Source organism: Accipiter gentilis, chromosome 31 (assembly GCF_929443795.1).
Source record: "Accipiter gentilis chromosome 31, bAccGen1.1, whole genome shotgun sequence".
Lineage (NCBI taxonomy): Eukaryota > Metazoa > Chordata > Aves > Accipitriformes > Accipitridae > Astur > Astur gentilis.
The window spans coordinates 8160697-8183174 of NC_064910.1; the positions used below are offsets into that span (position 1 = coordinate 8160697).

The 22478-nt window shown below is 42.0% G+C and overlaps 1 protein-coding gene across 1 annotated transcript in view; it reads left to right on the plus strand.

Moving 5' to 3' along the window:
* The window catches only part of CRACDL (CRACD like), a 67180-nt gene that overhangs the window by 33193 nt on the left and 11509 nt on the right, over positions 1–22478 (plus strand). Inside the window, exons 2-8 of the mRNA XM_049834468.1 lie at positions 5703–5779; positions 6738–6903; positions 9825–9960; positions 10323–10487; positions 11134–11202; positions 14386–14616; positions 16734–18348. Of these exons, the coding sequence (XP_049690425.1) occupies positions 5731–5779; positions 6738–6903; positions 9825–9960; positions 10323–10487; positions 11134–11202; positions 14386–14616; positions 16734–18348 (2431 nt within the window). The 5' untranslated portion in view covers positions 5703–5730. The remainder of the gene's footprint in view (positions 1–5702; positions 5780–6737; positions 6904–9824; positions 9961–10322; positions 10488–11133; positions 11203–14385; positions 14617–16733; positions 18349–22478) is intronic.

Below are 22478 nucleotides of genomic sequence, written 5' to 3' on the forward strand. Positions count from 1 at the left end.
CAACATGCTTCTGGACCTGCGCTGTGCCAAGGCGTGGTGCCTGGATGGTGCTCTCGTTAATGCATGTGCCAGAGGGCTGGAGCATCTCCAGAGGTATGAAAGCTCTGCTGATCCACCTGCTGCTGGCAGGGGATCGCGGCAGGTGCCCTGGGGTTGCTCTCTTTGGAAACTTCAAGCTGTCCCTTTCCTGCGGTCCATGTGACAGGAGAAGGAGCTGCATGGCCCGTGGATGGTGCCTCCATTTCAGATCTGAGCCTTCAAGAAGGGGTGGGTGAGGAAAAGCTGCCTCAGTCTTCACCCCTGGTATTTAGGATGTTTTCAGTTCAGTTACTACCTCAGCCAGAGGAGTCTTTCTGAGTATTTGGGTTTTGTTTATAACCCCAGAATCCCTGCATTTTCTTTCACAGATCCACAAGGCTGTGTAATACCAGTAGGAATTTTAGTGCATATCATGATATTGGAGAGAGAAAAGGGCAGGTCTTCCTCTCATGTGAAATAATTACCCTAAATTCAGATTTTTTAAAATAACTTTAATTCTTGAACTAGAAATAGAATATTCTTATACAGCACAAGAATGAAAGGTGTAAATTGCTGTCGTTCAGTTTAGTTGTCATTTTGTGGATATACACTTTTGAATGTACTGACATTTGTAAGGAATAGGAAAAGAAATAAACATCCGTTGTGTTGCCATATTCCCTCTCTATTCTCTGCATTCATGTAGTCTCAGCTGTATTTCTTGTATCTTAGCTCATCTAGAAAGGGCATGGGAAAGAAGAAGGAAAGTGGAAAAAGTCTCTGCTGGGAAAAGTCCAATATAGAAAAAATACTGTTATAAGCTCAGGTAATATTTAGCAATTTATCATCAGACATTTTGGTCTTATAAAATCTTATAATAAACTGATAAACCAGGTATCTCTACTATTCCTCTGTGAAAAGAACCACACATAAAATGCAAAGGAAAAAAAAAAAGAAGAGGAAAAGAGTACAACTGCCAGCAGTGTGGTAAATCTTGCCCTTGCTAACAAGGGAGAAGAAGTGATGCAGGCTGCTCCTCTAGGATGTGAATCCTGCTGAATTTTCAGATCACAGGATTATTTAATATAGTGATAGACCTCAGTAAATCCTTGGGGAAACTGGAAATGAGAAAGCTCAGCAGCCCTGCACCGCAGCCGAGCCTTCAGATCCAAGCCTAAGTGCACACTGAGTACCACCCATGCCAGGGGGTGCTGATTCAAAGCTGCTGGATTTTGTCAGTGTTTCATTGCACAGCTATTAAACTTGTAGGCCGTCATAGATTTTAGGCAAAGCTTTGAGAAAGATAAAATTTAGCTCCAGAGCAAACAATCAAATCTCTGTTTATGGCAAGGAAGTGACAAGTAGTTATAGTCATACCAAGGGTAAACTTTGGCCTCTTGGTTTTTTTGTTTCTCCTCTTAAGTATCATGTTTTAATCAAATATTTCCTATGATGAATGTATTAATACCAGAGGGTTTGTTACAGACACTGGGGAAAAAGCTTGAAAGATTGAAAACCTGCCTAAAGATATTGTTAAAATAGATTATACCAAAGGAAAAAAAGGGAGATATAGATAGAAAAGTTCTCCAAGTTTATATATTTGGGAAAGAAAATAGGGTTATCTCATGGTGGGTGGTGAGCAGGTGAAAACCAATAGTTCCCTAACAGCGTTCAGCAAAGGAAGCATTTAAAAGGAACAACAACTTTCCCCCATGTCAATAAAAATGTCATCATAAATTTTAAGGTAGAAATGAATGCGATTGCCTACAGCTAGGTTTGGTGAGATGCTAAGCTGGGCAGTGCCCTGCTCGCAGAGCAGTGCAGAGGGATCTCTGGCAGCCATCAGATGCTCAGCAGGGGCCAGTATCTCTTTGCACTGTGTTGGGATATTGCTCCAGTGGGAACCGTCTCTTGGCAAAACACTCAAGCAAGTGGCTAAGTCTCAGCTTCACTATTTGCTTAAAATCAAGGTTTGCTAAAACCTGATCTATTGATTTTTGAGCGCATTTCTGAAAACCTTGCCACCAGCGCACTGCCTACCAAGTATTTTGCAACTCCTTCCAGTCCCCTCCGCCACCTGCTGACAACCCCCCCACCGCCATCCTCAGATTAAGGAAGCGGGTGCCCATATGTCCCGTGATGCAAACAAATCTCCCCTTGGTAATAAAAACTATAAAATTCTTGCACCCTTGGCATTAGGTGGGCGGCCGTGCCCTGTGGTCTTCATCACAGCGTGCGTTTGCACAACACAGTGACTGTGGCGAGAGCTGCCACTGCTGCCTCCTCCCCCTGTGTGTCAGCTGGTGTGGGCCTGGGAGAGTCACATCAAACCCTGGTTTTGGGCTGGAAACTTGCCTTTTGAACTGAAAACCTGAGGTATGTCCACTCGCAAGCTCTGGGCAGTGAAAGGTCCACACAGTTCCCCAATCCTTGTAATTGCATGCCGAGTTGAGATGCAGTTTTTATAAAAGCCTTACAGGCCCCGCGCTGCAAAACCAGTATTGCCCACCTGGCCCAAATTTCTAGGATTTATTTAGCATAATTTAAAATAACCATGTTGCTGCTGAGGACATCAGGGTCTCTGGGCTCCTGCTCAGGAGGCAGAGGCCGCTGATAGTCGTGCCTGGTGTCTCCTCCACCCTGGGGACCTCCGACCCACACCCAAAGTAGTTTTCTGCTTCCCTCCAAAGTTGTCTTACCTGGATGACTTTCCTCCCTGCACACTGCCTGGATGTCTTCAGCAGCTCTCCCACAGCCAAGCAGCCGGCTCTTCCCCCAGGAGACACTATGGAGCTGGCCAGGGACAACCCCGGCAGCGGTGGTGGGACCTGGTGTTACGGAAATTACACACGCCAGCCACTGTAACAGGGTTCGACTCTAGGTTTCCACTGAATTGATAAGCCAAAAGATAGATTCCTCCATAAAAGTACTTTTTAGTAATAGCGCTACAGCTCAAGCTGAGTACCTCCAAAGAGGGACCTCGAACAAAGAAATCCCTAGGCAAGTAATACCCTTACAATCTAAATTACCCACTCCTCATGCAACAGGTCGGACCACTAGTAATATTAGGGTCTGGGGTCTCCCTGTTCTTCATTGCGTCCTTTCATTGTCTCTAGGTGGGCTGTTTCTTTTCTTATCACTGAGGTTGCAGCTTCTGTTAATGTAGCTTCATTATCTTCTGGCTTGAACTGGCTCTGGGCCTTTCTTTTACTTGACTAGGTAAAAGTTCAACATACGTAGGTGAAGGATCACAGCTTGTGGCCTAAGGCTTCAGCAAATTTAGCTCCTAATGCTAAGCAAGTTATGCTAAACAAGTTCTGTGTAAGTAGTGTACCAAATTGCGGAACACCAGCCAAGGACCTGTCTCCTTCTCACAAGCCGGCACTCCAGCCCTGTGTCCTGTGCTGCACCCTTGCAAGAGAAATCCCCAAAAGCACAGCAGTGGCAGGCTGCCTTCCCCAGGTCTTGGGCACTTTTTGGAAAGACATGCTAATTTTTAAAATAACCTTAGAAAACAGCAAAAACATGGCAGACCTGAAGAACGGCTGCGTGAGGTCAGAAGGGGAGTGAGGACCTTGCTTCAAGATGCACAGCTGGCAAGGAAAGAGCTCATCAGGGTTCAGTGTCCTTCTGTCTCCCCTAAGTGAGGAGATGTATGCCGCACCCCTGGTCACGTGTTGCTGTCCCCAAATGTTTGGTGCACCCAGTGGAAACACTCTTTGTGACCTCAAATGTCACAAATCAGTCACACAAATCTTCTCTGACATTATGATGGAGCTAACTTTTTTAAAATTGTTTTTATTCTCTAGGAAATTTGCTGCTAAGGTTTGGGATGGGACAAAAACACATTTCTGGTTTATCAGAAATATATATAATATATTATCTGTTTGAATTTTGCCAGAGGGAACGTGTTTATACTTGCATGTTTCAAACTAACACTTCCATTATGTGGGTGTTTATCCCCATGGATTTGCTATTCAGCACTAATGAAGTATGGCATATAAACATTTGGATAAAAAAATACACCCTCACCTGAGTGCAGCTGGATGCAGCAGAGCTGTGCCAGTGGGCCACAGCTGGGGATCTGAGTTACAGCATCCACAATTTATATAGAGGCTGCAGGATCCCACCTCTGGATGCTATAGATGCTACAGGGCATGCATATAGCAGCTGAGGCTTTAAAGGTATTGATTTGCACTCCTGCCATTGCTGTTGCAATGTGACAGCATGAATCTGAGACACCCCAAGCCTGATTAATAATTGACTAGATACGCTACAGCCCCAGATACATATTTATCTGTCACCTCCCAGGGGCATTTACTTTAAAAATATACATATCATCCATGTCTGTTCTTTTCTAGGGCCAGTTCCTTAACTAATTCTCCCTATGTAAGGCAGATGCTCTTGACCAAAAGTTGCTCACCCCCGTGTTTGTGTTGAACTCTGATTTGGTTTCCCAATGGGTGGTGGCAGGGGCTCTTTTACAACCAGCATGTGGGTCCAGCTGGCGGGGGAGCGCCGGAGCCTCTGGGCAGCAGAGGTGCCTTTGCTGCGGCTGTCCTGCAGCCGTTCGTCACGGCCCGGCTCAAGTGCTTGCTGATGGTTCAGGTGACACGTTGTGGTTTAGACTTGAGTAATAAATGTTTCATTTCCATTTCACTAACTCTTTGAATTTACGAGCCTCATTACTTAAGTCTCCTGATACTTTAGGAGATCAAAATAGCCACAGGGTACTCACCCTCCCATCCAGGTTGTAGCGTGAGCATCTGTCACCATTAGAGACCCAAGAGTTACTCTGCAGCATTTAACTCGCCGTCCAGTCATTGGCATCCATGTCTTTATTCTGCCTTGACCATGAAATTATGGCTCTCCAGATGAAGAAAAGAGAGCACAAACAGACTACTGCTCTGGAAATGCATTTTAAATTACAGATATTCTGTCCTCAGGTTTGGGACACGTACAATTTTGGAAATATTTTTTAATTTAGGAACCTTAATAAGCAAAGTGATATTTTGCTTTCAAAAAGCAAAGAAGAGAGAAGAAAAGATGAAAATCAGTTGTTCTATTTTTACTTGTATTTTTCTATTGTTGGTATGAAGAAAGGAATAAAAAGAGTTGTTACCATTTCACAAGTTGCTTAAAAAAGAAGAAAACTAGAATCTGTAGAATACTTCAAATTGAATATAAATAAAGGAAAAATATGTGCAGTTCTTTACTAATGTTACTTGTACGTGTTACCCAAATGCTATAATTATGACATTTTGTCTGTGGTCCTGAATAGGCACAGAGAGCAAGAGTCAAAGAAGTCCACCTCCTCTGATGCATGCTTTCAGAAGCATTTGAGAATCTCATCAAATATAATTTTCAGTCGGGAGAGGCTAGTTGGTTAACTAAACCATGATGTACTATTATCTTACGAAAGTGCAAATATTCTATGGAATTTATTATACCTTAGCCTAATAAGCTTCATCCTATGGGATATTTTTATGTTTTATGTATATTTATATATAGATACAATACATATATTTAGACATATATTGTCTATGTATTTATAAATAAAGGCATACACATAATGTATTATTTTATATTTTTATGTTTTAGTAACTTGCCTGTATGTATGTATACACATATATAGTAAGGTATTGTTATTTTGTTGATATGACCAACAATTTTTCTACCTCCTTTAGTGACTGTCATCTGAGTTCCTCAAGGATAATGGAGCCTAAGATGCGAGAGACTGAAGGAGATGGAGAGGACAATTCAGGTAGAATTGCTTCCTTCCCCAGTGAATGAAAAGTGCTGTGACTTCTTGAGCCTCTGTGCCTTAGCTCTATCATAGAAGTGAATCTGTTTAGAGAGCGCATTCTCCCTTTCTCTCCTCCTGTCTCCAAGAGCTGTTATATTTTTGACATTTTCAGAAGTTTGAAATAAGATTTTTTGTAGCATCTTGTGACCAAGTTAACTGTTTTACCCAACAAGATCCAACAATAAGTGAAATGCTGACCGGGATGCCTCGCAGCGCTGTCACACCAGTTTATATGGGACAGGCACAAGTTTTTTGGATGTCTTGTGCAAAACACTGATTTCATTTTAAGTAGTTTCCTACAGAGCTTGCAGCTGATCCTAATTCAGGTCTTTTCTCACTGAGCAGACTAGCATTGCTTTTCAAGATTATTGCTTGATTTCTAGTGTAATACTTTGTGATGCACTGAGTCTTGTAATTAGCATTCAGAATATTCTGGGATGTATTATAGAACTGACATTTTAAAAGCATTAGCCTCCCAACACTGCACATTCCACCTATGTAAGCCTTTTCTACATTTAAATTGGTTTTGGTAACATTGTCCTTATCATCACTATTTAGCTTGCTGAACAAAGGCAGTGGGTTTCCAAGTTGTAATTTCTTCTCTGTATTCCAGGCTGTTAATACCAAGGTTTTTCTTCACAGTCTAATTATCTCAAGAGGCAAGTAGAAACTCTATTAGGAAAGATTCTACACCATAGGTTATTTCTTATGTGTCATAAACATTGCAATCCATTCTCCAAGATAATAGTAATTTCATGCTATTAGTATAGTCTTGAAAGATATTAATGCAAGACTGGACTGTGTTGCATTTTCCAGGAAAAAAATCTACTTATGCAGAAATTATAAAGGAATTATTACTGTTCAAAAAAACTCACACATGCTGCTGATTCCATCTTCTTTATGTTTCTTCACTTAGGAAAGAAAAAATCAAAGTTCAAATCTTTCAAAAAGTTTTTTGGTAAAAAGAAAAGGAAAGAGACATCGTCTTCTGGGAGCAGCAGTCTGAAGTTATTCCAGTCAACAAGTGATGTCACGGCCTCTCATGACATGCACGTTAATTATGATTCTGAAGATGAACTTGAGTAAGTCTCAAGTTTACCAGACTCTGGCTGGTAAACAAATACAGAACTGCTACAATGTTTGTAGACTAAAGACACCCCAAAATTGCCTCCTCCTCTTGTTCAGAATGCTTCATTCTCAAATAGTTGCCTTTTTCAGGAAAGTAAAATTAAAATGGCTGATGCAAGACAAATCACAAGGGAATTGGATGGGGTGCAGCAAGAAATAATAACTAAAAAAGCTTTCATTTAATCATAAATAAGCCTTGGGTTATCATTTCAAAAGAATGTAATTCCCATCTTCAAAAATGAATTAGGTACTCAGCTTATGTCTTACCAGGATTGTCTTATGCCCCCAAAATGTAACTCCTAAGGATTGTTAAAGAAATTTAGATGCGCAACCATTTACGCCAGGTTTTGAAAGCAAGGAAGGGATAAGGGGATGACTACAAATGATATCAGCAGGAACCAGAGACTGTGAAGCCTTTATTTCCCCTGTATACATGGGATTCATCTGACCAAAGGACAAATGTCTGCATCTGAGTTAGTCACCAGCTGCCTATTATAATCAGCAGAGAGAAGTCAACATTACTAAGAAAGCTTGTGTCATTCTTGTGTAGATGTCTCAAGTTGTTCAAGTGAACCAGACTCTAGAAATGCCTATTTCTCCCCACTAAATGTAAACAGGAGCCCCGGTGACCAGCTCCGATGTAGATACCTGTGATTTAATATCTGAAGTTAGACCAGCTGAATCCCAGCCTGTGTATCTGTCTGCCTGTGAAAATCCTCTTTGTTCAGCCATTGCCAAAAATGTTACCCACTAGTGAAAGGTAATGATGAGAAACCCGGTCTGAAGTTCAGATGTGTTCCTGGATGGAGAAATGGACTGAAGAGCCCCTTGGCTGCCAATAAAGCAAGTCCTTGCATTGGTGGATGTTCTGCCTCAGAACAAGCCTCCTGGTCCTCAAGCGAGGGATGCTGCTGTGCCCAGGGCCGAGAAAGGCAAACCATCCCGGCCATGTAAAAGGACATTATGCAACGCGGCCACCAGGCAGCGCCAAACAACAAAAAAAAATTACTAACTTTTTTTTTTTCTTTCTTTTGTGGCATTGGCAACAGTACCATTAGTCCAGCTTGAAGCCCCAGGAGTTCCTGGCAGCACCAGGTCTAACAGGGGGCTAAGGCCTTGTTGTTCAACAACACATTTTTAAGACATAGATGGTCAGATTTTCTTTCCCTTGTGCATGACTCAACGAGGTCGTGTCCAAGTAGGTACCGGTCTTTGGCTGTTTTGGCCATGTTCCTGTGCCGTTACTCGCAGGGTTGTTACATTACTGTTTCTTACTATTTGTTTAGACAGACAAAGACCAGGAAATTCCTTGAAAGGAAGGAAAATTAATCTGAGTACTCATAATCTGAGGAGACATCTAGGGTACCTCCACTACACATCCAGGAGGTATGCATCTGCTAGAAAGAGAAAGCAAAGGTAGCACACTGCGATAAATGTGCGCATGCAACAACACTGCTTATCTGGCTGCTCTTGCAGTCTTTGTAAAATGTTGGTGCGTTGAGCAGCCATCGCAGCCTTAACTGGCACTTACTTTGCAAATTGCTATAGATCTGTCTGACCTTGGATGCATAGGAGAGATCACATTTTCACTTGGATAAATTGTTCTAATGTCTCTAATGCATTAAGCAGAAGCAGCAGGCTTTCCTTCCTTCTGCAGCAGGAATAGAGATCAGCTTTTTCCTGCTATTGTTTTATCAAACATATTTATAGCAGCCATTACACAGAAAATGTTATTTTCTGCCATGCTTTTTCTATGTTCCTGAATGTCCCTGTAACAGTATCCAAGATCCAAAAATACACAGTACTCTTTTTTTTTTTCTCTAAAATGCCTGCTCAATTAACTTCATAGTGACATGAACCCAAACAGTTCTGTATTCTGTACCCTGGTTTGCCATTTCATAGCTGTCTTATTTAAAAAACTTAAAAGAAGGGAGTCCTAGAAGAAATGCTACGTGCACACATTTCTGATCCCTGCTCAGTTAGGCTATGAGCTAAGCTGAGGAAAATGAGCACGAGAGACCTCCCAGCAGCTAGCTGTCTGTCCATGGGTCTCCTGTACCGTTCCCATGGGGAAACAAGGTGTTCATGCCCCACATGTAAATCTGCAAAAGAAGTTTCATACCGCATGCATCAAAAGTAGGAAACAGAATATGAGAGAAGCTACCCCGCAAAGCATCTTCCGCTTCGTCTCACTAGCCCACAAAGAATGTCCGTAAAAAACTGTTTCCCCCAGGCTTGTAAGAGAAAATCCCAGGGAACTTGATATAGAGCACAGGACCTTGTAAGCATCTTGTAAGGATTTATGCAGATTATTCTATGTGAGAATTAAATTGACTGAAATATTTTTGTTAATGACCTGTATGACAGAGACATATTAAATGCTGTACTGCACTTAAATAGTAAAAGGTACTTATTTTTCCTATGGTAATGGTCAGTCATTTGCAAGATGCATTCTTACATTAGCAAGAAGTTAGTCCATCTCAGGAACAGGCTCATTTATGTGAACTCCCTTCATTTTGCACCTGGGCTTGCCTGTGGCACTGTCACACAACCCAGCTGCTGGCTTCCAACCAAGGGGCAGAAGCTTTGCCATAAGATATTACTCAATTGCTGGGGTAAAACTGTCTTTAATCTTGATTCAGTTTGTTACAGTGACAGATAACAGCATTTGCAATTTTTTATTTGGTTTTTAAAGGTGTTACCTAGATTAGCCTGAATGACTGTATTGTATTCGTGCAGAAGTCTGGTGTCTCGTGTGTGATGTATGCTGCACACACCTATCCCCCACTCCATGTTCAACAGACCACCTGAGTTAAGAGTAAGAGGACTGGAAAAAAAACTTGTATGTTTTCACTCATTTGTTATATTATTCTAGGACACATAAAGGCATTATGGGAAGCAGAGCTTTATCACATGATAGCATTTTCATCCCTGAGACTGGGCAAGAGCCTGCAAGGCCAGTAAGAGTGTTTTCTCAAGAAAACGTTTCTGATCGGATTAGAGCTTTACAGGTAATGTACACAACATAATTTTTTCAAATGCAGGAGCTGGAACATCTTTCCAGGCTTGATTTTGTGGGATAATATTTGTGGTTGAACATTTGATTAGTAAGTAATATCTGTCTGCAGCTTACATTAAGTGTCGCATTTTTTAATTAAAGTGCAGTATCATATCTTGGTTCTATTTAAATGATAGTTGAAAAATGGATGGGTTGTTTGGCTCCCTAAGAGAACATCTAAAGTGAGATGTCCTGTGGCCAGGATCATTCAATTGTGAAGTTAAAATAAAGGTACCTCATTGACCTTAGCTAAAAAATGTACTGGGGAAACCTCCATCAGTATCTCATGCTAATGTATTTTGTGCCAAACTGAAGTTGAAACTCCAGCCTACCATGAAATTGGGACCTCCGCCTCCATTTGGACTTCATGCAAAGCGAACAGAGGATGCTGGGACCAGTTCTGAAGATGATGGGTTACCCAGGAGCCCTCCAGAAATGTCTTTGCTCCATGAAAACCTAAATTCAGGCACAACAACAAGAGTGAGTAGTTCTAGTGTTGACAAAAATCAGTGTTTAATGACTTGTTTTACCTGTGTGTGGAAGACAGAATAAATTTAGTTGGTTTGCTAAAGGTATCACTACTTTATCTCTGAACAATTCAGAAATACCTTACCTGAAATGGGAAAATGCTTTCTCTCTGTGTAAACAGCTACTTAGAATCTCTGTTCCTGTTAAAATATAAATATCATGCCAGAAAATGCAGAATTAGGAAGGAGAGGAGAGGATGTGTTTGTATGCATGCATGGGGATGCTGGGGGTTTTTTAGGGACTACAGAGAGCTGCCAGGCATAAAAAAAAAGGCTGAAAAATCTGTATTCCCCCTTGAATATGCTGATAAGAGAGCTGTCTTCTTTAATGTTTGTCGAGGCTGTCATCGGAAAAAGAAACATAAAAGAATTTGAAATTGTTTTTTCACTTTAAATGATAGTTTTGTTATACATTATTTCATTCTTTATCTGCACGTCTTACACTTTATGTTTGCAGTGTCCTTGCTAATCCTTAAGACTATAGAGAAAAACAACTTACATTGTCAGTATCTGTGTGCACTTTGTGTAGATGGTTTCTGCAAGTATATACACCTCGTTTGTCATCTTTTACTGAATCTCTTCCTCGTTCCATCCCGCAGTTCTCTGACTCTCACAAGCACCTTAGCTCTTTGAGTTTAGCTGGAACAGGCAGTGAAGAAGAAGAACAGGTAACTTCTGCCAAATGTATTAAGGGCCAAGCAATTTATGCGTAGTAGCTTTTTAAAGAAATGTAAGACATAAATATTATTTTGTTGCCTGTCTGCTGCAAACACCAACCTTGTATGTATGTAATTTCATGCCTGTCTATTTGCTGTGCTTTTTTAATGCCTGTCTAACATAAAAGTTATTATTTATCAACATAATTCTGATGCCAAGTAATCGCCCATTGATAATAATTAAGCCCTCTAGAATAGCTCATATCCTTTAGCAGTCTTCACAGACATGATTTAATCTGCAAGCACAACCAACCAGATTTAGACATTGAAACAGTATCCCCTTTTCTAAAGATGGGAAATTGCAGTAAAAGCTGCTTGGGTTACATGCATAGGATAAGGGAGGAAGCTTGTTGAGGAGCTGTGACCAAAATCTACATCCTCTGAAATCTGCCCAGACCCTTGCTTTAAGTACAAGGTTACCTTGCACTGATGCAGAAAGTTTTTGCCTGATGATAGTGGCTGACATTGCTGCTTAGAAGTCTGAGGTTCAGCCTTCAGTCAGATTTCGGCTGTGAATTTTGCTGAAGTGATGTTTTCAGGACTAGAGTACAGGCAAATAGATGGCTTGCTTCAATCAGCAGCCAGCCGTTCTGGCTGATTAAAGGCCAGTTTTGAAAGGCTCTGAAGAGTCCCTTCTAGTTGTCCACAGCTGGAGTCATGGTAGAAACAACACAGGGGGTAAAGGGAAAAGTGTTTTCTAGAAATAGGAGAAGGGGTGGAGGGGAATTGCAGAAAGGAAGTAGAGAAGCTAGTCCTGAGCTGACTATTTCTTGGTAATTATGCAAAATTTATTTCAAGGCCAGCTGCAGCAGGGCTCAGCAAAGATTTCTGGCCACTCATTAGATTCCACAGGCAGCTGTTTGAAAAACTGCTTATATGCAGTGAAATTTTAATATTTTTAAAGAAAAACAACAGAAAACTTGAAGAAGGTATTTCTTGAGAACTGGTGTAGGCTCCCTGTAAATTTGTCCAGTCCAGATGCATATTCACTAAAGGAGGATTTATGTCTCCCTGTTGTTCCATTAACATCACTCTCTGACTCACTTGCTGACTCCTGAGACGCGGTGGTGACTATGTGGTTGCTCAGCTTTTTCCACATGCCCCATCGTTTGGCTTAGAGCTCTCTTCATCCCCGTCCTGTTTCAGAACACAGCCAGAAAGAAGCCCCATCTGAAGGCTTTACTCCCAAACTGCAGTGTCTACTACCTGGCATTTCGGAGAGATTAGCTCTGCTTCTAGAAGTCAGAGGAGACCAGCTCGCAGGGCTGAAGAGTTTGCACAAAGCAACCCTGAGTTTTTGGGCAGCAGTGACACCTTGCTGTGTCTTGGAAGCTTTCCTGGATCAAAGAAGGGAGAAAGGGATTGCAACTGACCCATCCGGGCTTTGGGGATGGGGCTTCCTCATGGCCCCCCACCTTGTGCCACCCAGCACGACCAGCTGAAGGACAACTGAGCCACGTGCACAATGAGATTTGGAGAAAGGGGTCCGCCAGCCATCCCCTCCTTCCGCAGGCTTCGCTGGAGCCAGACTTCGTGGGACAGGCAATTTCTGCAGCCGGCTCAGAGCTGGCATTCACTCAGGCTCCTGAAATTTAAGTAACAAACCAGATTCTTGATTTTCCAGTGTAATGGCCAACGCTGAGCACTGCCAATGAGAAGACATCCAAAGTTCTCGAGGAAAAGCAGAAGCCAGAAGAAAGGCAGGCAAATAATGACGTGCCTTGAAAGAGAACATGTGCTACGTCCTTATCATGGAGCTGAAATGTCAATGTATTCACTGTTAGGTACTAATGTATAATGCAGCCACATATTGTTTGTTGTACATTAGTCATGTTTGAGTACTAGACTGCAGATATTGTGGAGGGAAAATTAATGAGAGCATCCATTATTCAGAATGGCTGAGCTACTTTTTTTTTCTTAAATAGAATGCATGATTGGAAGCTGTGCATCCAGCCTCTGCTAAAATCAATGGGAGATTTCCCCTGGCCATTGAGGAAGCTGTAGCAGGACCTCGCTACACTACAGAGTATCTTTTGGCTGCAGTGCATAATGCAGAATTCTACTTGCAGAAAACACTGACGCTTTTATCCTCCCTGGACACTATCCTGCTCTCCCCTTCTCCCATCCAACCCCCTCAGTAAAATACCATTTCCAGAGAAAGAAGAAGAAAAGAAGAAGGAAGAAGAAAGCCCGCAGAAGAAAGCATGACAAAGGAGGAAAGCTCCTCTGATGAAATGAACAGGAATTTCAAGCCTGCAAAGGGAGTGCTGTCACGAGTTGTCAGAGGTCATGTTAATGCCATGACATAGTTTGGAAATACTGTTTTGCCTATTTGCAAAAACTGAATCTGAGAGAAAGGAAGAACCCTTTTTAGAGTCATTTTTCATGAATTTTTCAGTCTCCTTTTTGCCTCAGCCCTGGGACTAGGGTAGTTCTTGGTGAAGGGCACAGGAAAGCTGGATTCCAGCTTCGTGAAAGTACTGCACCCCTTGGAGCATTAAGGAGTTGTTTCTGGATGGGTTATTGGCCTCTAGTAGGAATTGTCCATCATTTCCTTCCTCAGAATAGTCTGCAAATGAAATTTTACATTTCAAGTAAACTCACTAGTTATTTTGCAGATATAAATACATGAGGAGAAAACGCAAGCTGACTTAAGTGTCAATGCCACTGATGTTTGATTCTTTTGTCTTTAGGAGGGTGTTGTAGAGTTGGAAGGGACCTGATGATGTATAGGAAGCTACAGATACTCCAGCCCAGCAGAACTGTGGGTAGGAACCTAGACAGACCCAGAAAGGAAACTGGCCCTGTAGGTTCTGTAACTGAGTACTCTTCATAAACCTGTTTTCTAAAATGTGCTGGCCATGTATTTGTGTGCTTTAGATCTTCTAGTTAAGTGTGACTTGGTCCTTCCCTCGGGACAGTATAGCACGATACTCAAGCAGCTAAAACTGCAGAATTTCTAACACCAGTACTCCATGTGCAACATTAGGAAATGCAATGTATTTTAAAGAGGTGTCAAAAAGGAAAAGAGGCAACCTTAAAGTAAACATGGGCCCTTATTTGTAGAATTGTTATTTTATTGTTGTTTATTTGTTTCTTTGTTTGATTCTCTGTTTGGGGATTTATTTTTTTCAGGTTACATTGGGTCCTTCTTTTAGATCTTGCTTTACAGACAGTCAGCTGTTCCCTAGGCATGGAAGTGCTAAAACTGGACCTCCCCAGATATCTGACAATACCATCTCGCCTGCAGCCAGTTTTGACACTCCACCTGAGCTTTCCTCTTGCTTGGATAATTCTGCTGCTAAACACAAGCTTTTAATAAAACCTCGGAACCAGAGATCCAGTAAAATGAGAAGATTTTCTCAGGTACTTGTGAAAATAAACAGTGTCGCCTTTGACACAAAACCAGGAAGTCCTTACTGGACTTATTTCAAACTCAGATATAAGAAAAGGCAGATTTCGGCATGGATATTTCATTGGGTTTTAATAGCTGTTATATGATGAGGCTATGTGTCTGGAGTAGACACTAGGAACAGATGAAATATTAACTTCTTAACTCTTGATGCAGCATTTTATGTCACAATTTCTTCTTAAATTTACTGTGCAGTACAATTTACTATCTTGTTTGTGATGCAGAAGTTGGGGCTGATTGCATAACTTCTTACTTAAGAAAATTTTTTTGCAAAACGTTATGGTCAACTTGTGTCCTTTTCCTAGTCTGAAAGATCCTTGAGAGAGTTAGAGTCTTTGAGAGAGTATTGATGGCAGAGCAGTTTTAACTTTCCAAATATAATTGGGCTTATATTTTCAAAAAGTACAGAAAGAATAAGTTGTGACCTATTAATTGGAGCCAAATTCTGTACATTAGGACTGTTCTGAATTCAGCCCTCTCCATGACCCAATACTTGTAAACCCTTTATGTGCACTACAGAGACTTAAAATAAGTCTCCACAGGAAAAAAAAAAAAGTTTATACTATTAAACAATTTTTAAACCCATCCTTTTAAAACACCATTTATCTGATTCTTTGTCATATCTTATGAAGGACATAGTTTAATTTTTCTTCTTCTCTTCTCTTTTTAGAACTGAAGTTTGCAGCTCTTACCACAGTATTTGCACTTTATTGTTTGTCGTTTCTTTCAGTTTTTTAAATACATTTAAGGCATTAAATTGGCTTGCTTAACACCAGGAATATTATGCCCTCTGTCTCTAAATATTAGTTAGCTGATATTCTGTGTTTCCCAAAATCTGTGAGTGATCTTTGGGCTCGGTAGAGCACCACTGTGAGCAACACAATAGTGAGGCCACTTATTTAGAAAAGCATGTAAAGCAGTAACTCACTGATCAAACCTCCTCTTCCATTGTAACAATGTTACCAAAATACAATTGCTTTGTCGAGTCTGCCTATAAACTGCCAGATGACTGGTTTTCCATGGAGAGTGTTCACATCTTTCAATAATCTAATTTTTATTATTTTCCTACCTGACTCTTTCTGTGCACCTTGCTTCTGGCTAACTGATGTCTTCTGCTTTTATGTTCCTGTGTATATGGGTTGCGAATGCAGGTGGCATTGCAGCTCTGTCTTTGCAATTACACTTGCAAAACAAGAAGTTGGAAGAACCCTAAAAGTATCTTCAGAGTGCAAGTTTTGTGTTATTAGAATTAGAGCTTATATCCAAAAAACATATTTACCCAACAAACTACAGTCAATCAGTGAGCTAATACAGGCACCATATGAAAAGGCATATTCAGCAGCTTAATAATGTGCTTTCAAAAAACCCTGTATATTTAGCCAGTCCTTACCTGAAGCTTAATCACAAGACCTCACAGATAACTACATATGCATTTACAAACTTCTATCAAATACTCTAACTCTTGAAAGAAAAAGAAGACTTTTACACAAATGAGGCAAGGCTGTAATGCTGTATGGCAGTGGGATTAGACAGAAGACTGCCATATGTGGGTAGATGCTCAGCTGGCATAGAGTGTCATAACCGGATGGACTTGGTAGGTTTTTGCTCTTCCTTCTGTGTACCCTTCCCTCTTCAGAGTCATGCTAGAATGGGTTGTTTTATTTTTAATGCTAGTATGCAGTAGCAAAATACAAAGGGACAGATTTTCCTCTTTCAAGTGCTGCTTTTTCTCCAAGAGCAACACAACATACCCAGTATGCTCTGGGGAATCAAGTGCCAAGGACGGTCTAATGGCCATTGTTTTGATGAACTTCCCATCTACAAAGGCATGAAAGCACTAGTTGTGCTGAAGAAAGTGTCACTGATTGCTTTTATATTGGTTAAATACATTATTCCAGGATCTGCTTAGATAAAAAAGCATCCAATATGTAGGTTAAGAAAAAAGCAAGCTCAGCATTGGAGGCAAGTATTGCCTTCCTCTCTAAGGTCTTGGTTGTAAATGCAATGATGAATAAGAAAAAAAGTAAATCTGTACGTGGTGATGGAGCTCTCTTGAATTTCTTTCTTGCAGAGGACCCAGTCTGAATCTCTGACTGATTTGAGCTGTACCCCAGAAGAAGAAGAGGATGATGAAAAGGAGGTGCAGGCAGACTTGCCAGATGCTGTATTCAAACCCAGCAATCAAGAACTGCCATGTGGCGCAGCTGCAGCGCAGGATATAGCTACCTGGCCAAAGCCCAGAGTGCCTGAGGACCTTCCCCCTGCTTTGAGACCAGCAATGACTCAGCCTACTTCTGAGTCTGCCGTTGTACAGGAAGCCCTGCTACCAGAGAAGAAACCGGAGGGCTGCCAACCAACACTGGAAACAACGTGTGTGAAGTCTGAGTCCTCATTGCTGTTAGAAGGCAAAGACTCCACAAATTTTTCCTACTCCAGTCCAGACAGAGAAGTACAAAAGCAAGAAGATTCCTCAGAAACACTGGTTCTGTTGTCTGGGGGTGTGAATGATGTGTCAATCAATACTTTAAATCAAGAAAATAAGGAGCTTCCTACTGTGTTTTCAGTAAATAAAATACCATCCGAAGAAGATATTTCAATTAGTAAGAATACTATTGTTTTCTTGGCGGGGTCAGAAGAGAAGATATGGCAGGATGATCAGATACCTGTGGAAATGCCCTGTAATAAAGAGGCAAAGAAAGAGGTTGTTCTATTGTCAGAGTCCAGCAAGCAATTTTCCACAGGTTCTTTCCAGCCCTTGGACTCGTTCCATGTTTCACATCCTGCTTCCTCAACACGGATGGGGTCATCTGCTTCCTGCTCTCTAGATAAAACAAAGATTTCACAAGAGGCAGCTGCTTCTGGTAAGGAGAATAGTCAGTTCCTGGTCCACAAGGAGGAACTTTTGGGGAAGAAAGCTGAAAAAGTAGCCAATGAACTCAATGCCCTGAGGAAGTTTTCTGTCTCCTCTGCGCGGGAGAGACCAAGGACCAGAAGCCTACACTTCCCAGAAAGATCAGAGTTGGAAAGCCTGTTAAATACCGGATTCTTCCTGTCCAAAGCAAAGATCTCTTCAAGAAATGAGAAGCGGAAAGAAGACTTGCAGAAGGGATCAGACCTGGAGGAGATAAAAAGCAGCAACAAAAAGCAGGCTTTGCTGCCAGAGTCCAACTCTGACAATACAGGCCAACCTGCAGAAATTTTGGCTGGCTGTGTTTCTCCGGCTGTCGATTCGGTGCTGGTGCCAAATGATTCTTTGGTAGTATCTCAGAATAAGCCAAGCTGTGAAGATAAAAGTCCTTTTCAAGTGAAACTTAGATCCACCTCACTGTCCTTGAAATATAGAGACAACTCATCACCAGAATCAAAAGGGATTAAAAGATACAGTGCAGAGCTTCATTTAGAAAATGAGGGATTGACTTCCTTTCTAAAAGGTGATAAGGCACAGATCAAAAAAACAGCTGATACAAATATCGGTGATTCTTTAAATGAAAAGATCAAACCCAAAGCAAAGTCCTCTGAACAGCTTAGTAGCAAACCTCCATTGCCTAAAAAGCCAGCCTTGCAAAACATAACCGTTCCAAATACTACTGCAAACAAGGAGAAGCAGGACAAAGCCATTCACTCTCCTGAATCCAGAAATGAAGATAGAGACTTGGAGAAAAAGTCAAATCCTTGTAAAGTGCCTGGTAAGACTCACAAAACTTTATGAAGTTATATTAACTCGTAAAGAATGACCTTACCTGTAAGAAAGCATGAGGCAGCCCTGTCATGACAGTCACAACACTGGTGAGCACGAGCTGATGGCTCTGCCTTCAGTGATGTTGTTCCCTGATTCTCCCTTGCTAAAAACATTATTAGAAGGACAGCAGGGAACAAGCAGCAGACAGAATAAGATATTTTTGCCTGTGATTTTTGCATTTCAGGGCATTGTTTAAAGGATGTTCAAAGGGATACTCAAAAAATAAAATGCATTAGCAAGTATTGTGAAACAGAAATATCAAGCCACTAAGTGTCCCCATTCAGAGCTGCTGTATGGCAGTTCAAAACCCAGGAGCACACATTAAGTGCAGTGCCCTGTGTGGGATGAGTGACTCAGACCTCTAGGCCTTCTTTTTCACCATAGCATTGAGGCAGAAATACTAGTAACTGCCTGGCATGCTCAACACACTATTTATTTATTGTCTTCTTTGAGCTTTGCTTATTAATTTATCCATCTTTATCATTATTCATTCCTCGTTTAAAAACAAAAATTAACTACCCTGCAGCTTCTTGGAGTTTAAAGCCAGGAGAGACCATAAGATCATGTCTACTGCAGATTGTTAAATTTTACCCTGTTGTCTGTATTATATAATTGGGTTAGAGTTTAAAAAAAAATCATTCCTCTGGACACATATTGTGTGCTACAGGCAGAGAACAGAAAAGACTGGAAGCAGCACCACTGTCTGAGGTTTTGCAATGACAATAAACAAGTTAGGTGAAGTATGCTCAAGCAATCCTAGGAGGACACCTCTGCTCTTCACTTCAGAGAACAGCCAAAAGGGGAAAAAAATCTTTAGGTCTTCCAATACATGGGAGACATTTCGTCCCTGCCCTGAATCTGTCTGGTCACAAGTTTGATATTAAGAATGTAAGGAGTAGATGCTGGCCAAGCAAATGAAGAAAAGGTTTCTTTGTGCCCTTGTGGAGCTCCCCTGCATGGTTGCTCTTCTACAGTTGGGATCAGTCTGAGCTTCAGAGTGGGGGAACACCAAGCCAAAAGAAGACCTCAGGACATAGCAGGCCACTTGTCCTGTAGGGTGACAAAAGCCTTTTCCTGGCCCCAGAGGCAACCTGCTGATGCCCTGAGTGACAGCAGATTCCATCTGCTGCAGCATCACAGATATTTTTGCAGGGCGCTGGCCACGTGTACAGTTTTCTGCTCTCCCAGTGGCCATAGATGAGGGGATTCACTGCCTCCATGGCTGGACACAGGAGCTGTCCAGCCAGAGGCTCCCCGCACCTCACGGGCAAGGTGGTTTCCCTTTGTATAATCCCAACGCTCCCTTTAAAGACATTTTTCTCCTCTGCCCTGCCCTGAGGAATAGTTGATTATTTGTAGTGATGCCCAAATCTCTGATCGATTGAGATTTTGGGGAGAGTCATACCAGGAACAAGCGAGGAGGAGATCTAGCACGGTAGGGTTGGTCTGGCAGAGAATAGAGGAAAGCAGCGAGTACCAGTGCTCCTGCACACAGCCTTTTTTCACATGCTTCTTGCTGTGTCCCAGGGTGCCTGCAGCGGGAGCAGGGCAGGAGACAGTGAGTGCTGGAGGAGGGAGAAGGGGAAGAAATGGGGCCAGGGAGCACGTTTCTCCTCTTGTTCCTCAGCCCTGGGGTGAAGGAGACTCCTGCCTCCAGGCTCAGGACTGTCCTCTGCAAAATAGGGTCTGCAGGTGAGAGCTGTGCCCCAGCCCCCCTAGCAGGGACGCACACACCTGGAATTTGAACCTGGGGCTGCAGGTCGAGGAGCCCTGTTTTGGACACGTTCCTCTCCACCTGACAGAATTACACCAAATCTGTATAGCCTGGGGTTGTTTAACACAGTGGTTCGGATTGGTCTGTGATGGTAATCTTATCCACTGCCCTACTGATCTTATTGTATCAACTTAAGCAAAGCTGCTACAGTTCTCCACATATTTCCAGCTTGGAGTTGTTTGGTAATGGGTTCTGATATGTGAGCATGTCAGCACTCAGAGAGAGTTTTAATTCTAAATACAAAGCAGTCTGCTCCAAATTGACCTGAGGTTCTTCCCACCCTACTGCAGACATTTCTCCTTAGACATCTGACCAAGCACCTCCTTGTGCTAAGTTGCCACATTAGCCTGAGCTGGCCACCTAAAGTTGTGGGTGAACAAGGTGTGCCCACCTCCTCTGATTGCCCTGGCACCTCACCATAGGAGAGCCACGGGATGTAATGAGGGCTTAGCAGGGCAATACCCTAGCCCAAACATCATTTTAAGCTCTTTGAAACGTTTGCCTCAGCCCAGTGAGTCAGGGGTGGGTCTTTGCAACCGCAAGCAGGAGAAACCTGACAAGCACAACCAGCACAGCCCTTCATGGATTGCGTGGCTTACCAGCCACCTTTGGCCTCCTAATCTGCTGGGACACCCACTTCTTTTTTTTTTTTCATCCAACTGCCCTTAATGCTGGCACCCAGCTCTCTGCTAGTCCTTGAGTTCATCAGCCCTTTTGAAGAGCTGTGGTCACCATTGGAAGACACTTTATGGTGTCAGGGAGTTTCTTCCCACCGAGTGTTAGGAAATCCCTGTGCTGAAGAAGACAAGCTGTGAAGCGGTGATATAAGGGGATGCAGTTCCCTTCTCATGGACACTTATCTCGCAAAAGTCAGTTTGCTGTGTCATGGGGTGAGTAGGAGCAATTTGGTTCATTCAGTTCAATTTTTAGCTTTTCAGCACTCCTGGTACCAAAGGCAGTGGGAGGGCTGGTGGGGTGCTGGCTTACCGCCCCATGTGAAAGCAGCACTCCTGCTCTCCAGAGTTTTCTGGGGAACTAGTGGGGGATTACTTGGCCTCTCTCAGGCTGCAAAGTGGCTCTTTAATGGCTGTGTGAAATTAGTCACCCCAGGAGGAGTAATTCTTAAGTTTCTGAAGCTAAAGGCACAAGTCTTTGCAAGAATTAAAAGGTTAAGCTGTGTCATTTGGGGTTGATACACTTTGCTATAAATCCTCTAAAGGGCAGAAACAATTAACATATGCTAACAGGTTATTACAAGAGCAAAACTACAAGCAATACCTGTGTGAATTTGCATATTAGGATATATAAAAATCAGCAGCTGAGGAGCTGTAGCAGAGACACATGCTCTAACAGAGGAAAGTTGCTCGCGGAGGGACAGTGAACATAATGGTGAATGAAATTGGTGTGTATTGTCTGTCAAATACAGGCTCTGAAATGACAAGAAAAATGTTTCTCTCCACATAAAAAAGACATTGCTTTAATGCTGCCCTGGCTACAGCTGCAAAGAAAGCTGTCTTTTTCAAAAAGAACTTGCTTTTTCGGTTGTGTCAGGCTATTTTGCAATATGGCTGTTTTCCAGCAGTGAAATAGACTTTGATGCAAACATAGCAGTTTCTTGTGTAAAAAAGACTCTCCTGGCATCCATGGTATAGATCCAACCAAAAGTCAAATACCTCACAGAGCAGCTTAGAGAAGAAAGAAATGTCGGAAATACTTAGCCAAATCTTTTAGAATAGCTTTGTCTGAAATTAAGGAATTGGGTGTGTACACTGACACAAATGCATGTAGTGATTTAATAAACAAAGGGAAATATGTAGGCCAGGATATACTAAATGCCATATGCATTTGTAAAGCCTATCTTAAAATAACTGGTGTTTTATAAATGAGCAAAGCTACAACAGTGTGGAATTAAATATGCATGCATAAGCAGTGTTATAAAACAATGACACTGTTGTCTACAGGGGGTGTTATCTCCCTGCGTAAAGTTGTTTGGATTAGTTTTGAGTATGTTTGCTTTTAAAATATGCAGGGAATCCACAAGTTAGCTTTGCTTGCTGTTAGAGGTATGACTTTCAAAAGGCTCTAATATTCTGCCTCTGACCTTTTGCCTGCACAGATGTATGGCAAGAATAACCACTCTTTGCAGTCCTTGCAGGCATAAGATGTTCATTTTCAGGTATGAGATTTAAATGTTATAAAGAGCCTCTGCTATATTTTGTGCGCACAAAGGCTTTTGATTTAAAGGAAATGGGTAAAATATCTGAGGCCATCTCTAAAAAAAAATCAATCCCTAAATCTCTGGG